Raw genomic sequence first — 15,000 nt, forward strand, 5'->3', positions numbered from 1 at the left:
CATATAGCCCAATGAAATTAATCAATTATCTAAATTACAAATATGTCTTAACGACATAAAATCCTGGATGAGCTGCAATTTTCTGATGTTAAACTCAGAAAAAAACAAAATTCTTGTTCTTGGCCCCAAAAACCTTAGAGACTCACTGTCTTAAGATATAGTTGCTCTAGATGGCATTAACTTGGCCTCTAGCACCACTGTCAGGAATCTTGGAGTTATCTTTGATCAGGATTTGTCATTTAACTCCCACATAAAGCAGACCTCTAGGACTGCCTTCTTTCATTTACGTAATATTACAAAAATTTGACACATCCTATCACAGACAGATGCAGAAAAACTAATCCATGCATTTGTTACTTCAAGGCTGGATTACTGCAACTCTTTATTATCAGGTTGCCCCAATAAGTCCATTAAAACGCTCCAATTAATTCAGAACGCTGCAGCACGAGTACTGACAGGAACTAGAAAAAGAGATCACATCTCTCTGTTCTAGCTTCTCTATTGGCTCCCTGTAAATGTAGAATAGAATTTAAAATCCTCCTCCTCACCTATAAAGCTCTTCATGGTCAGGCCCCTTCATATCTTAAAGAGCTCATAGTACCCTATTACCCCTCTAGAACACTATGTTCTCTGAATGCTGGGCTACTTGTGGTTCCTATAGTCTCTAAAAGTAGAACAGGAGCCAGAGCCTTCAGTTACCAAGCTCCTCTCCTGTGGAACCAGCTTCCAGTTGTGGTTCGGGAGGCAGACACCCTCACCACATTCAAGAGTAGGCTTAAGACATTCCTCTTTGATAAAGCTTATAGTTAGGGCTGGATCAGGTGAGTCCTGAACCATCCCTTAGTTATGCTGCTATAGGCCTAGACTATCGGGGGATTTCCCATGGTGCACTGAGCTACTCTCCCTTCCTCTCTCTTTCTGCACTCATTCATGTTCCATTAATGCATGTTACTAACTTCACTTCTTCCCCGGAGTTCTTGTGCTTTCTCGTCTCGCAGGTTCTTATCGATCCTGGTGGAGCCTCCTGCCATGGTCCTGCTACATTGCCATTGCCAATACTGTTGTTGCTGTGCACCTGTCTGTCTGTCTGTCTGTCTGTCTGTCTGTCTGTCTGTCTGTGTGTCTCTCTCTCTCACCCCAACTGGTCGAGACAGACGACCACCCACCTAGAGCCGGAGGATCTGTCCTAGGTTTCTGCCTTTTAACAGGCAGTTTTTCCTTGCCCTTGTCTCCAAGGTCTTGCTCATGGTGGTACTGTTGGGTCTCTGTAATTAATGTTATAAAGAGTTCGGTCTAGACCTGCTCTATTTGAAAAGTGTCCTGAGATAACTTCTGTTATGAATTGGCGTTATACAAATAAAATTGAATTGAATTGAATTAACAGAGCGCTAACAGAGTCAATCAATCAGAGCTGATCTGAGGAGCGTGTCACAGACCTGGACGAGCCCCGCTGGGTCTGTGCTCGCTCTGCAGGTGGAACGTTACCTGAGAACACCTGAACCCCTCCTCCTCTCTCCTCCACTCACCTCCTCCTCTCTCCCCCTCTCTCCTCCTCCTCCTCTCACCTCCTCCTCTATCCTCCTCTCCTCTCTCCTCTCCTCCTCTCTCCTCTCCTCCTCTCACTGTCTGTTTGTAAGTTTCTTATTGAAGCTGTCAGAACAACAAACAGCACAGATGTAAACAACCCCCCCCCCTCGGCTGATGTTATCTAATTGATGAGTCAGTGCTGTAAAGGTCACAGGTGTGTGTGTGTGTGTGTGTGTGTGTGTGTGTGGTGTAGGTTTCATACTGTATGCTGTTACAGTGACTAACACACAGAAAGGGAGGAGGAGGAGGAGGAGGAGGAAGATCTGCTGTCCAACCTGTTGTGATGCTCACTGCTGAATATTTACTGAACGTCCAACCTGTCTGTCTGTCTGTCTGTCTGTCTCTTTCATATTTGAAGAGATTGGTGTATTTATTGATTATTGTTTGGACGTCGGCGACCTGATCCGAAATATCACAGACGAAACCCAAACAGACGCCATGAAGTTAAAATCAGAGTGTTTATCTCGTCTCTGTCCAACAGGGACAGGAAGTCCTGGTTCAGGTGTCTTCAGGTGTTCTTAAAGGTGTTTGAGAGTTTCCTGATAATCAATAAAAGTATCTGATGACTCATCCTGCACTCGGGGGCGTTTACTGATGCTGCGTCCAATCAATGAGATTCACAGAGTTTCCTGATGGGCCGATAGCTTTAGCTAAAGTAGCTAACCACTAATTAGCTGCTGCTAACTGTACATGTCGTTAGCGGGCGTCAGAACCGGGATCGAACACGGCCCCCGAGACCGACAGGGAATAACGTTACAGCACCGAGGTCATTCACAGAGTTCCTGATGGACAGATTGATCAGTAGCTAACCGCTAACTGCTGTTAGCTCGGTCAGCTGTGCAGCTAAGCTAACTGACTCCGGGATGCCAGGAGGCACAAAAACCACCTCGGTACTGGATTCACTGTCGGTGTCTGAGACTGTGTTCGGTCCCGGGTCCGGCTGTGTTCAATGGGAGGTCGATGCTGACGCTAGCTCATAGCGCTAGCTGCTATTGGCTGCTGTAAAGGCCAATCAATATCTGTGACCCTAACTTCCTGTTAACAGGAAACAACAATGCTTCACTCACACAGAACCTTTGACTTGAGGTCCCTTGAATGTTTAAATTTCAGGCCTCCAATGTCCTATAATTTAGATAAGAAGATCGGACTCTTTGTGCTACGCTAGGCTACCCTCCTAAAAAACGTGTTCAAACTACTAATTACAGACTTTAAAACCTCATTTTGGTTTAACCGTTAAGACGCTGCAACATGTCGAACATCAGGACGTCACAGAGCTGAGTGTTTCTCCGCTGGCGTCATTTTCCCACAGAGAGACACCGGACGGGCGGGGTTTCCCCTCTGAAGTTTCTCTTCTTGTGCTGCCGCTGAGGGTTTCTGGTTTTAACCACAGCTCTGAGACTGAAACGTCACAGAAGCTCTCCGCCCTCCTCCGTCCTCTCTCTCACTGCTGTCACTGTGGGAACTGTTCCCAGAGTGATCTGTGATTATCGGAGACGCTGTGAGGTAGAAAGTGCAGAGTCAGTTTCTGTCTGACAATAAAAGAAACAGATACTGAAATAAAATCAATATTTAAACTTATATATTATGTAGATTATATTTAAAACTCTACTTTTCCCTCGGGATGAATACAGGTGTACCACAGGGCTCGGGTATCAGTAATCTTAAAATTGTAATCTGCCTTTAGTGTGTCCTCACCCTGAGATGTTGAGTCCAGAGTCGGATGTTGTTCAGGGTCTCCTGCAGTCACAAACTGATGCTCACTTTTTTTTTTATTTTGGCTCACAGATGTTTGAGATGGTGTCTCCCACTTTGGAAACTAAATGCTGTCGAGACAAAATGTGTTTTATTGCAGATTGCACCTCCCTCACATCCACTGCTCAGATTGACACGTTTCAGTCTCCAACCTGTGAACAGCATGTGCACAGACACTGCAGATACAGCCTGTTTGAATCCCACGAGAATCAGACAGACTGTCCTCAGATCAGATCAGAGGGAGAACATGAAGCAGGGTGGAGCTCAGCTTTCCCTGGAAAATTAGAAAGCTGCTGCAGGGAAACGCTCCGTGTTTTCTTTTTATTGCACTCCCATGAGCTTCACTTTCTCTTTTCCCTCCTCCCTCCCTCCTCCCTCTCTCAGGAATGTGTTGAGGTGAAACCAGGCAACCCTCCAGTTCGGCTCAACAGGAACAACAGATACAACAACATGACCTCATTCAGTCCTTCAGCTGCAGGAAACGGGGCCGCTGCTGCTGCTGCTGCCGCTGGGGGGGCAGCAGCGTTTACCTGTTACCGACCCTTTCCAGTGAACTCTGATCTGAGTCTGATGATTACTGACAGGATCTCACAGCAAAAACAAAAACACAAGGTCATAAAAATCCTTCAGATCATCCTCAGAGGAGAATTATACATACAAACATTATTGTGTCACAAAATGTCAAAAGTCTTTTTTAATCTTGAGCTCACAAGTTATTGTTGTTTGTACATTTTATATTGATGCAGATTATTGATCGCACAAGATCCATGACTTCTTTGCATAATAAACGTTTTACTTGTCATCTGTTGTTCAAGAGATTCTGTGTGATCAGTAAACAGTGGCGTTATACTAACTGCGACCTGTGTGTGTAAATACTGCACATTGCGTCCTGATGGGGGCGCTACAGAGACCAGCAGCAGTATCAGGACTCGTCCTCCCGCAGGCTGAAACAACACAATTGGTGGGAATCTGAGACGCAGTCGTTGAGACGTCTCACTGTGTTGAACAAGTGTTGGACTGACATCAGCGTCCTGTCGGCTGCTAACGGGGCAGAAAGCACAGATGGTGAAATAAAGATGGACTGAGCTGCAGGCGAATGTGCTGAGACAGAACAGATGACAAACTGCAGCACAGAACGTGATAAAAGTTCATCACAACAGTCTGATTCCAGTAAGAGAGAGAGAGCAGGTCAACAACATGACTCAGCAAACAGTCACACTGCTGGCCCACCGCCAGCTTCAGCACGTCTGACAGGAAACATCAGGGACGGACTCAGATCATCAACTCTGATCCTGTAAATCCAGAACAACACAAACAGCTGGAGAACCTTTCCAATCTGTAAACAACAGAAAAACAAGTTGCTGTGAGCAGACCTGCAGAAAGTCCCCTTTACTATTAACAGCAGTCACTCTTCTTCTGTTTTTATATTCATAAATACTGTATCTGTATGTATGTGGAACCAATATTAATAATAATAATACTCATCATTCTATAGAGGAACAGAAACAGCAAATATCAGCAAAAAACAATAATCTATAATATATATATATATTAACAACTACAGTTACTTTACTGATATTTAATATGATTTATTTCAAAATGAACATTACTGTTAATTATAACTGCCTAAAATGTGTTATTGTCATTAGTCACGTTAAATGTCGTTAGTCATGTGAAAGTGTTTGTGATATTTTGGGAGCAGCGGCGGTTCGTGGCGAGCTGTTAGAGGTGAAGTCAGCAGAAAAAACTGACAGACGCTGAGATTTACAGACAGTGAGGTGGTCACTGAAGGAGACATGTGAGTCAGGAGAGGTCTGTCTGTCTGTCTGTCTGTGACTCATGTTTCTGTCTGTTTCCTTCACAACAACTCTCAGCTGATCTGTGAGCTCACAGCTCCACCTGGTGGTCAGGTTCAGTATCTACACTCTCCTGTTCCTTCAGTCCACAGCTAGAAGTGTGTAACAGTGAGGATCTGTTGTCAGACCTGTAATATAATATCTATATTAGTGTTTAATCAGCTGATATAAGAAGTTTGTTGTCTTAGAATGAGACGTTTTTATCTGCAGAGGGAGCGGGTCCTCTGCTGGCGGAGTCCGCCATGATGTTTTGTCTCTGTTTGGTTGTTTATTTATCTTTCACTTCATTTTACAGAAACCAGCTGCACCAAAGTATCAAAAGGTCAAATATATGATCGGAATCAATAATCAGTATTCCAGTCTTTGCTGAACATGAGTTTAGGAATGAAAGGTTTGATTAGAGGCAGTTTGAGTTCAGAGATTGAAGCTAATAAATTTCAGCAGCTGATCGAACGCGGCTGCTGAGCACTTCACTGCGTCACCTTCTTCTTCTACGGCGATTTACAAGCAGACGCAGTGTTAGCGCCGATACAATATTAATCAACAATGAACCTGCTTCTACTTTCTATCTCCTGTGTGTCCTGATGTTTCACGTGAGGTGGAAATTAAACCGTCTACGCCGTCTCACTGAAAATGGATCGGTGTGTTCCGGTGGTCACTCCTCTTCTGCTACGTGGAGAAAATGGCGCCCGCTGAGTGCGAGTGTCCAACGTTCTGAGCATTAAGACCCATCCGGGTCCTCACGGTGCTGCTCACTGACGGTGCTGCTCACTGACACTGACGGTGCTGCTCACTGACGGTGCTGCTCACTGACACTGACGGTGCTGCTCACTGACACTGACGGTGCTGCTCACTGCTCACTGACGGTGCTGCTCACTGACACTGACGGTGCTGCTCACTGACGGTATGAACTGACTCTAACAGTCAGTGAGTGGGTTCACACTGAATGTAGCTTATACAATAAACCAAAAAGGACACCTAAGTTATCTCCTCCTCATCCTCCTCATCTTCATCCTCCTCATCCTCCTCATCTTCATCCTCCTCATCTTCATCCTCCTCATCCTCCCTGTGAGCTTCAACCTGCTCACACTGTCGGCCATCTTTAATAACACACACAGCATCTCAACAGTCAGATAGAGCCAGTTAAAGGTCTGCAGAGGGAGAGCACGACTCAGCACCTGACAAACGCTGAGTCATGATCCTGCAGGAACACACACACACACACTCACACACACACACACACACACACACACACACACACACACACACACACACACACACACACACACACACACACACACACACACACACACACACACTCTCACACACACACACACACACACACACACTCACACACACACACACACACACACACACACACACACACAGTTACTTCCCGGAAACAGCGAGCGGAGAGGAAGGAGGAGGTGATGCTCGCCTCCTCCCGGCTCTTCCCGGCAGTCAGACCCCTCACGAGATGCAGCGCACCACCACCGCGAGCGAGCCGATTGGCTGCCGCTGAGCCCGGCCTCGGGCCAATCGGTGAGCAGCTCTGAAGTGGGTCGACCAATCAGACGCAGAGCAGAGATGAGATGAGAAGTACAGAGATGTACTGTAAACAGAGAGCGAGTTCCCGTCATCGCCCCCAGAGGACACAGTGTGTGTGTGTGTGTGTGTAACAGATCAATACCAGTGTGTGATTGATGATCAGAGTTCACACTGAACTCAAACACACAGCTTTGTGTCATCAACGACTTCCTGATCCGATGTTCTGAACTTTTACCGTTAATCAATCGTCAGCAACAAAAGGATTTCCTGTCAGTGTTTCTGTCTGACCTGAGTAAGTAATAGATTACTCTCCCTCTGAAACCACCGACCACTGTTAAAGCCAAACTCCGTTTCCATGGTAACTCCTGAGGGTCTGATTGGTCGCCTTCCACGGAGTCCGCCATGTTGAACCGCCATGTTTCTACAGGAGTCCAGAACCGGCTCCGCAGAGGGATGTTCGTGTTGTTTGTGCGTTCGCGGCCACCGTAGTTTCTCCTACATGCTTGGAAAGGGAGGGTGAAGCGAGGGAGTTTCAATCTGAAACTGCCCCTCGGGATGCCTCAACCCTGCACACCGAGACTGTTTCCACAGGCTCTCACCGTCCACATGGAGATTCCTGCTCCACGTTGTTTAACAACAAGCAAACTACAAGCTGATGTTATAGATTTCAACTTTTAAAGACACACTGATCTAAGATCGGACTGTAACTGTGAGCTAACAGAAAGGCTGGTTTAGTAACGTGTTATTAGCTACTTCCTTCCATCAGGCTACATAAAACGTTGTGAGTTGTGGCTAACTGTTTGAGCTAATGAACCTAACTGACCTGAATCCAACTCATTTACCTGCTAAACTCAGACAAACTGCTTAATGAGCCACTAAACTGAATGTCGGCTAACAGAAAATGCGGCAAAAAGACAGAGCAATCAGTTTATAGGGTAGTTACGGAAGCCCTAAAGGGCCATGCATTCACACGTTTTATTTCCTACGTTTTCCCGAGATAACGATAGAAGTAATTCGAGATCTCGAGATAATGACGGTGATTTGATAACTGCGGTCGAGCCAGCCGTTACTCCGATCTTCGTGGTCAAATCAGCCGCACTTACACACGTTACATTAAAGTGTTTCATGCGCCCATGATGAATAAAAAACACACTTAATATCAAACATTTTACTGCACCAATGTGGAGAAAGGCCAAAACAAAACAAACAAAAGATCCATATTTGTATCTCCAAGTGGCATCTTTTATTATATTTGAGGTACAAACAGGTACAAATATGGACTTTTATTGTTGAATTTCTCCACATTGGTGCAGTAAAATGTTTGATATTAAGTAAACTTGTATTCTTATATGTGTAGAAGTCAAATATACCGTCCACAGCCAGGAATTGTTTGAGGTTTGAATTATAGCTTACTGTTCTTAATACCTTTATTTTGAAAAGCGGAAGTGAATATGCTGTAAATTAAAGTGCGGCTGATTTGACCACGGAGATCATATCACAGTCGTTATCTCGAGATCTCGAGAAAATTAACTCGTTATCTCGGGAAAACGTAGGAACTAAAATGTGTGACTGCATGGCCCTTTAGGGCTTCCGTAGATAGTTGTAGCTAACGCGTTAGCAAGTTGTCTACTTCAACATTCACAACACAGAGAGCAACGTTAGCATCCAGGTTTAGAAACTGGCTTGAACTTAAGCAAGCTGTGAACTAACCTGAGCAGTTTAAGATCTTAAAATAAAGTTAAAACAAACTGTAAGCTAACCTTAAACTATTGCTAGCTGCTAGCTCAGAGAGTCTAACAGAAAGAGCAGAAACTAAAGGATCCACAGCACAGAGAGCGACGTAGCATCCATCACGCTAACCTCGATTTATAAAAAATAAACCATTAGCTAGCTTGAACCAAACTGCTAAGATCAGACAAACGTGTTAGCAACGTTAGCATCAGGACTCAAAATGTAAAAGATACAAAACTGAACTGTTAACTTATCTGATGCTAGTGTGAGCCATATTCTTTAAACTGATAAACAGTTGAACCTCTGACACCGAAACTGACAACAACAACAACAACAACAACAACAACAACAACTCTTTATATATTAATGATATTCACATTCGAGACTCCAGAGAACAACCAGACCTGATCCACTGTGGTCGACCTGAACGAACCCAGACAGCAAAATCTTTTATAAACTAATATTCAATTCAATTCAATTTATTTGTATAGCGCCAATTCATAACAGAAGTTATCTCAGAACATTTGTAAATAGAGCAGGTCTAGACCGAATTTCATTAATTAACAGAGACCCAACCACCACCATGAGCAAGACCTTGGAAAAAAGGGAAAGGAAGCCTGTTAAAAGGCAGAAACCTAGGACAGATCCTCCGGCTCTAGGTGGGTGGTCGTCTGTCTCGACCAGTGGGTGAGAGAGAGAGAGGGGGTGAGAGAGAGAGAGAGAGAGAGAGAGAGAGAGAGAGAGAGACAGACAGGTGCACAGCAACAACAGATATAATATATAATATAAATAATAATATAATATATAATATAAATAATAATATAATATATAATATAAATAATAATATATAATATAAATAATAATTAATATATAATATATAATATAATATATAATATAAATAATAATATATAATATAATATATAATATAAATAATAATATAATATAATATATAATGTAAATAATAATATAATATATAATATATAATATAATATATAATATAAATAATAATATAATATATAATATAATATATAATATAAATAATAATATAATATATAATATAATATATAATATAATATATAATATATAATATAAATAATCTGGAGCTTTCAATCCGATCACATGGTATTCCTCAGATTACAAACAGTTTGTATTTGGGTCAGTGAAAACATCTTAAAGGGTTATTACACTTTATATTCTGTTTTAATCTCCCATCACAAGAGCCACTGAGAGAGACAGCCCGGAGCCTACATTTCCCATAATGCATCTGGATAGAGCCTTGGCAAAATCTCCCAGAATCCCCCAGCTGCTGTTACCAGTTGTTCTCCTGCAGTCCACAAGATGGCAGCAGAGCTCTTCTTTATTTCCACAAACCCATAATGAAATCCATAACTCTGATCAGATATTATCAGATAAAGATTTATGATCAATTCAAGTTTAATAAGATTATTTTATATTATATTTCTCTGTGGATCAATTCTGATCAGCTGAATCTGTCTGTATTGATCAACCACAGGGGATTATTTATCAGGATTACAATTAAAAATCCATCAGTTTGTCTTTAATAGGACACATTGATTGATTGATTGATTGGTTGATGAGAGGTCATATTGATCCGATCAATACTTACTATTGATCATTCTTTTCTCTTGTTTTATTCACATGTTTATATTGAGGTAATCGAAAATGAACAGAAAGTAATCTAGTTACTTTAATATGGTGATACTAAGATTATGTGACTGTAATCAGATTACATTTTAAAGTAAACCTCCCAACCCTGATACTAAATACATTTACTCAAGTACTGAATTGATGATGATGATTTTGTACCTGAGCACTGCGACACATCAGCCTCCAGGTGGCAGCAGCAGTTTGACTGTTAGCAGACAGTGGACGAGCTCAGGCCCCAAAACACCCACAAACACATAAACATATTTGTGTTTTCATTAGAAAGATAACTTCTTCATATTTATTTCTGTTCTTACAATCTCAGGTATCGAACTGTAGCTATCTATCTGTCAGACGAAGACAAACCAGATGTTTTCTGTACAACAGCGCTGTTTTTATTCAGTTTTTACCCTCAAAACAAAGCTGAAGCCACAGAGCGTCGGTGGGACTGCAACCGAACAGACAGGAAGATAAAAACAACACATTGTATGTTGGGATGTCTCTTTACATCAAATATCCTCAAATAATGACACAAACACAATCTGACATAAATATGTTACATCAACTGAAACTGAAATTAATTTAAAAAGGAGATTTTTCCTCCAGCCTCAATCACCTGACCTCCTCCTGCACACCTGTCACCTGACTGAGACTCACCTGTGTGTGTGTGTGTGTGTGTGTGTGGTTGATGGAGCTCACTGAAACCTTCCTAACTCCTGTCAGTCAGTTGAATCATCTTCCTCTGGTCCCGTACTTCGATTCTGCTTTTTAATGTTTTGCTCTACGACATAAAACACGTCAGTAAATACTCCATCTGTATCTCTCCAGTTAGCTAGCGTTTTACAGTAGACCCAGGATGGAGCCTTGTGGTACTCCACATAAAAACATCAGTATGAAAACTGAATTAATTTCTCCACAGGACAATCAATAAGTCATCAGCTGTCCGGTTCCCTCTCCTCAAAGTCAGTGGGCTTTTTGTTAGATACCTGAAATAAGGTCGTCCACAGGTGGGACGTTAACTGATGGATTTTATGTCGTAGAACAAAAAGTGAAAATCTCTCATGCTAACCACAGACCTGATTTCAGACATTAACCTAAAGGGTGCTAAAATACTAACTCACTTAAATCCTGCGCTAGCTGCTGCCTTCAGAAATACGCCAGCCTGCAGCACTGTAATGAATTCTACATTTTATGGTTCCGCCTCAGTGACCTCCTGAAGAGGTTTTGTGGCACTGATGGGATGTCCGTGTTTTGGTGTTTGGTCGAATTTCTCTGGTGAAAACTGATGGACCCTGAAATAAAGCAGCACCGTTTTTAGTATCAACTCAGTTTATCTGTGAAATCTGAGTTATATCAGGTAAAGAGTTTACAAACTGAAACTTGAAGTGATTTCCCTTCCTGCAGCGCCAGTGCCCCGACATACAAAGTGCAGCCATCTTTAATATTGCTAAAGCTCGAGTGATGTAACTATGAGACACAAAGAAAGCTTTTTACAGTGAAAAGAAACACATGGAGCATTTTTCCAAAAGTGCATAAAATGTGATCAGCGTGGACTCACTGACGTGTAAATAAACATTTTGATGAACGTGTGCTTATCGGTCTGTTGCTCTCTGCCGTTAGCTTGCTGTTTGTGCTTTGGAAAGTTTTAAGCTCACTTATGTTCGGATAATAAACCAAACTGTCAAGTAAAGTTGTAGGAAAGGCATTTCAAATATACAGCGACACAACGTCCCCTTTCCTGCTAGCTAAAGGAACAGTCCGATGTTTAGAAATCGAGGGTTATCAGTACAGACATGTCATTAGCCTAGCTTAAAAAGCTAATGAACTCCTGACTTGAAGCAGGGGAATGCTAAGCTAGGTTTAACGCCTCTCTGTACTGGACACACAAAGATGAAATGATTCCCAATATCTTGGACTGCTCCTTTACATCTTATATGCAGTTCATTAGCAGCTACGTGTTTGTGCTAACGGATGTCGTATCCAGTGAGTCTGACACGAGAGAGCGGTTTCCACTGTAGACCGTCAGACCGCCGCCAACAGGAGAGCGGTTTCCACTGTAGACCGTCAGACCGCCGCCAAAGAGGCGGTTTCTGCAGACCGTCGACCGCCGCCAACGGGAGCGGTTTCCACTGCAGACCGTCAGACCGCCGCCAACAGGAGGGTTCAGACCGTCAGACCGCCGCCAACAGGAGAGCGGTTTCCACTGTAGACCGTCAGACCGCCGCCAACAGGAGAGCGGTTTCCACTGTAGACCGTCAGACCGCCGCCAACAGGAGAGCGGTTTCCACTGCAGACCGTCAGACCGCCGCCAACAGGAGAGCGGTTTCCTGGACCGTCAGACCGCCGCCAACAGGAGCGGTTTCCACTGTAGACCGTCAGACCGCCGCCAACAGGAGGCGTTGCAGACCGTCAGACCGCCGCCAACAGGAGAGCGGTTTCCACTGCAGACCGTCAGACCGCCGCCAACAGGAGAGCGGTTTCCACTGCAGACCGTCAGACCGCCGCCAACAGGAGAGCGGTTTCCACTGTAGACCGTCAGACCGCCGCCAACAGGAGAGCGGTTTCCACTGTAGACCGTCAGACCGCCGCCAACAGGAGAGCGGTTTCCACTGCAGACTGCAGACCGCCGCCAAGGGCTGTCAGACCGCCGCCAACAGGAGAGCGGCGGCGCCTCTACGTGGAGGATGGCAGCCGTTAGCCTGTAGGCTACGTAGGCGTTCCTCTAATGGCGGCAGGAAGCAGAGCAGAAACCTCCAGATGTCACAACCACCACGAAAAGAATCGTAACAGAAACGTCATCAAGGAAGACTTCACTGTCTTCAGTAACGGTTGCGTTTGTTACACCAGCTTCCCTCTTCCAACCAAATCCCTGAAAGTCCACTTGAGCTGTAGGTTTGTTTTGTTGAATACGGTTAATATGACTGTGGACTTTATATTGAAAGGTTGATATGTTAGCGTGCTCAGATTTCTGTCTCATGTTGTTGGCTTTGCTGTCTTTTGGTTTATGTTTAAGCTAACTGATCATTCATTAAACCCGTTCAAACACTCGGTGTATAACTTTAGTCTTTCCACAACCAAATCACAAGAGTAACAGTTAAGAAATGAATGATCTGCTCCGACCACACAACAAAACAAACTTACCATCTTTACATTTACTGTAACGTTAGCATGTCATCGCTGACCAGTTGTAGCTCACAGGTTAAAATAGAGACTTTAAAGAACATCACATTAGTATTTTTAACAAAGATATTCCAGCTGTTGTTTACGACTCGACAGTACGGGCTGGAAGGAGAACCACAGATATACAACAGGTAAACTCCACTTCCCTGTCGACAACCCTTAAAGCTGCTGTGTCCTGAGATAACTTCTGTTAGGATTTAACTAAAACACCTCAAACAATAATAAAGAAAAAGATTTTCTTGACTTCCCCAACGAGGACGGTTAAAGAAGTTACTTCTTAGACCAAATGTTAGCATATCATTAGCTAAGCCCATTAGCTTGTGGTGTTGTAGGTTGTGATAGAAAAAGCCTCGTTCAGGCTAAAATTACTTGCTAACGTTGACTTTTGTTCGGCCTCTGTCTGTATTTGAGGAACCAGGTTGCACATTAGACCTCTGCTCAACCTGGACCCGACTCTGGGTTTGGGACATTCTGTTTACGTAAAACTCGGGTCTCTGTTTGGGTATTTTCTAATTTATTAAGTCATTTCTTTCTTTATGACTTTGCCAGTTTGTCTGTCTCCTTCCATATCATCATGTCCTGCTAGTACCGAACTCCCCCTCGGAGCAGCTAGCCTGTGGACCCAATGCGCTGACGGTCCACAACTGATTAAATGTATAAACAGGTACTAGCTTTCCAGTTGGGTCTCAAATTTGGCAGCGCCAAACGTGGTCGGTCCCAGTTTCAGGGTGTTTGCAATGCATTTTGGGTATTGTAGACTGTGAGTCTGTCAGTACTTTTCAATCTTTTAATTCAGTGGAGTATTCCTTTATTATGTGTCATATAACGGTGGCAGGTGTGTGTGAATGTTTTTTTATTTCGGGGTCAAAAACACAATCCAGTTCGGGGCCAGGAGGAGCCCGAGGCCCTAGTATAAATAAAGTTTCCATCAGTTGGTGACATTTTGTTCCTCTGGGCTTCGGTGTTCAGACAGACGGAGGAGGAGACGCCGGTCCTCCGTCCTGCCTCCTCTGCTGTTTCCACGTCTCTACAGCGAGTCCGCCGCCGCCGCCATTCGCCCTACATGATGCTGCACTTCCCCTTCAGCTTGTCGGCTCGTTTCTGTTTCCCCGAGCGTTTGCCGTCGATGCTCAGGCTCATGTCCCTCTTCTTCTCCAGGGCCAGCAGCTCCTGGAACAGTTCCTTCACGTTGGAGTTCGTCTTGGCTGACGTCTCCATGAAGGCACACTTCCAGGCGGTCGCCTGAGCCTCGCCCTCCTTCGTGTCCACCTCGCGCTGGGCCGTCTCGTCACTTTTGTTGCCCACGAGCATGATGGGGATGGCCTCCACGGTGCCTTTGATGGCCAGAACCTGGAGAGACACGGGATGAAGTCAGTCAGGACTTTCTCTACGTATCTGAGGTTAGAAAATTAATTTCAAGTTCCAGAGATTCATTCATGAAGTTAGAGCTTTCAAACATTATACTTTATAATAAGCAGACAATGTACCAACCCTGACCTATAACTGATGAGTGAGGGATGTTAAAGGGAAAGAATGTGAAATGGTGTTAACAAAAATAAAACTCGCTTTATTTAATTTACTAACTTTATTTTAAGTGGCAGACGGTTTTAGCTCTTTTATTTTTATTTTTTCGTTCGTTATTTCACCACAAAATTCACTCCTGATGTATTTTGCTCAGTTG

At 43.7% G+C, this 15,000-nt stretch overlaps 1 protein-coding gene and 2 long non-coding RNA genes across 4 annotated transcripts in view; all 3 read right to left on the reverse strand.

The window, feature by feature from the left end:
- Positions 1–1,531, reverse strand: part of LOC127349791 (uncharacterized) — a 33,431-nt gene extending 31,900 nt beyond the window's left edge. Inside the window, exon 1 of the long non-coding RNA XR_007880413.1 lies at positions 1,300–1,531. This is a non-coding gene — a long non-coding RNA (uncharacterized LOC127349791). The remainder of the gene's footprint in view (positions 1–1,299) is intronic.
- A 9-nt stretch (positions 1,532–1,540) lies between these two features.
- Positions 1,541–3,701, reverse strand: LOC127349789 (uncharacterized). Its single transcript, XR_007880411.1, has 3 exons — positions 3,492–3,701; positions 3,283–3,410; positions 1,541–3,083 (listed from the first exon to the last, which is right to left on the reverse strand). It is a non-coding gene; the product is annotated as an uncharacterized LOC127349789 (long non-coding RNA).
- Positions 3,702–13,184: 9,483 nt separating this feature from the next.
- The window catches only part of diras1a (DIRAS family, GTP-binding RAS-like 1a), a 10,508-nt gene continuing 8,692 nt past the window's right edge, over positions 13,185–15,000 (reverse strand). For both annotated transcript variants that reach the window (XM_051375653.1, XM_051375654.1), the window contains one exon: positions 13,185–14,669. In XM_051375653.1, coding sequence (XP_051231613.1) covers positions 14,379–14,669 — 291 coding nt within the window. In that variant the 3' untranslated portion in view covers positions 13,185–14,378. The remainder of the gene's footprint in view (positions 14,670–15,000) is intronic.

The sequence above is a fragment of the Dicentrarchus labrax genome, unplaced genomic scaffold (genome assembly GCF_905237075.1).
Source record: "Dicentrarchus labrax unplaced genomic scaffold, dlabrax2021, whole genome shotgun sequence".
NCBI classification, from domain to species: Eukaryota; Metazoa; Chordata; class Actinopteri; family Moronidae; genus Dicentrarchus; species Dicentrarchus labrax.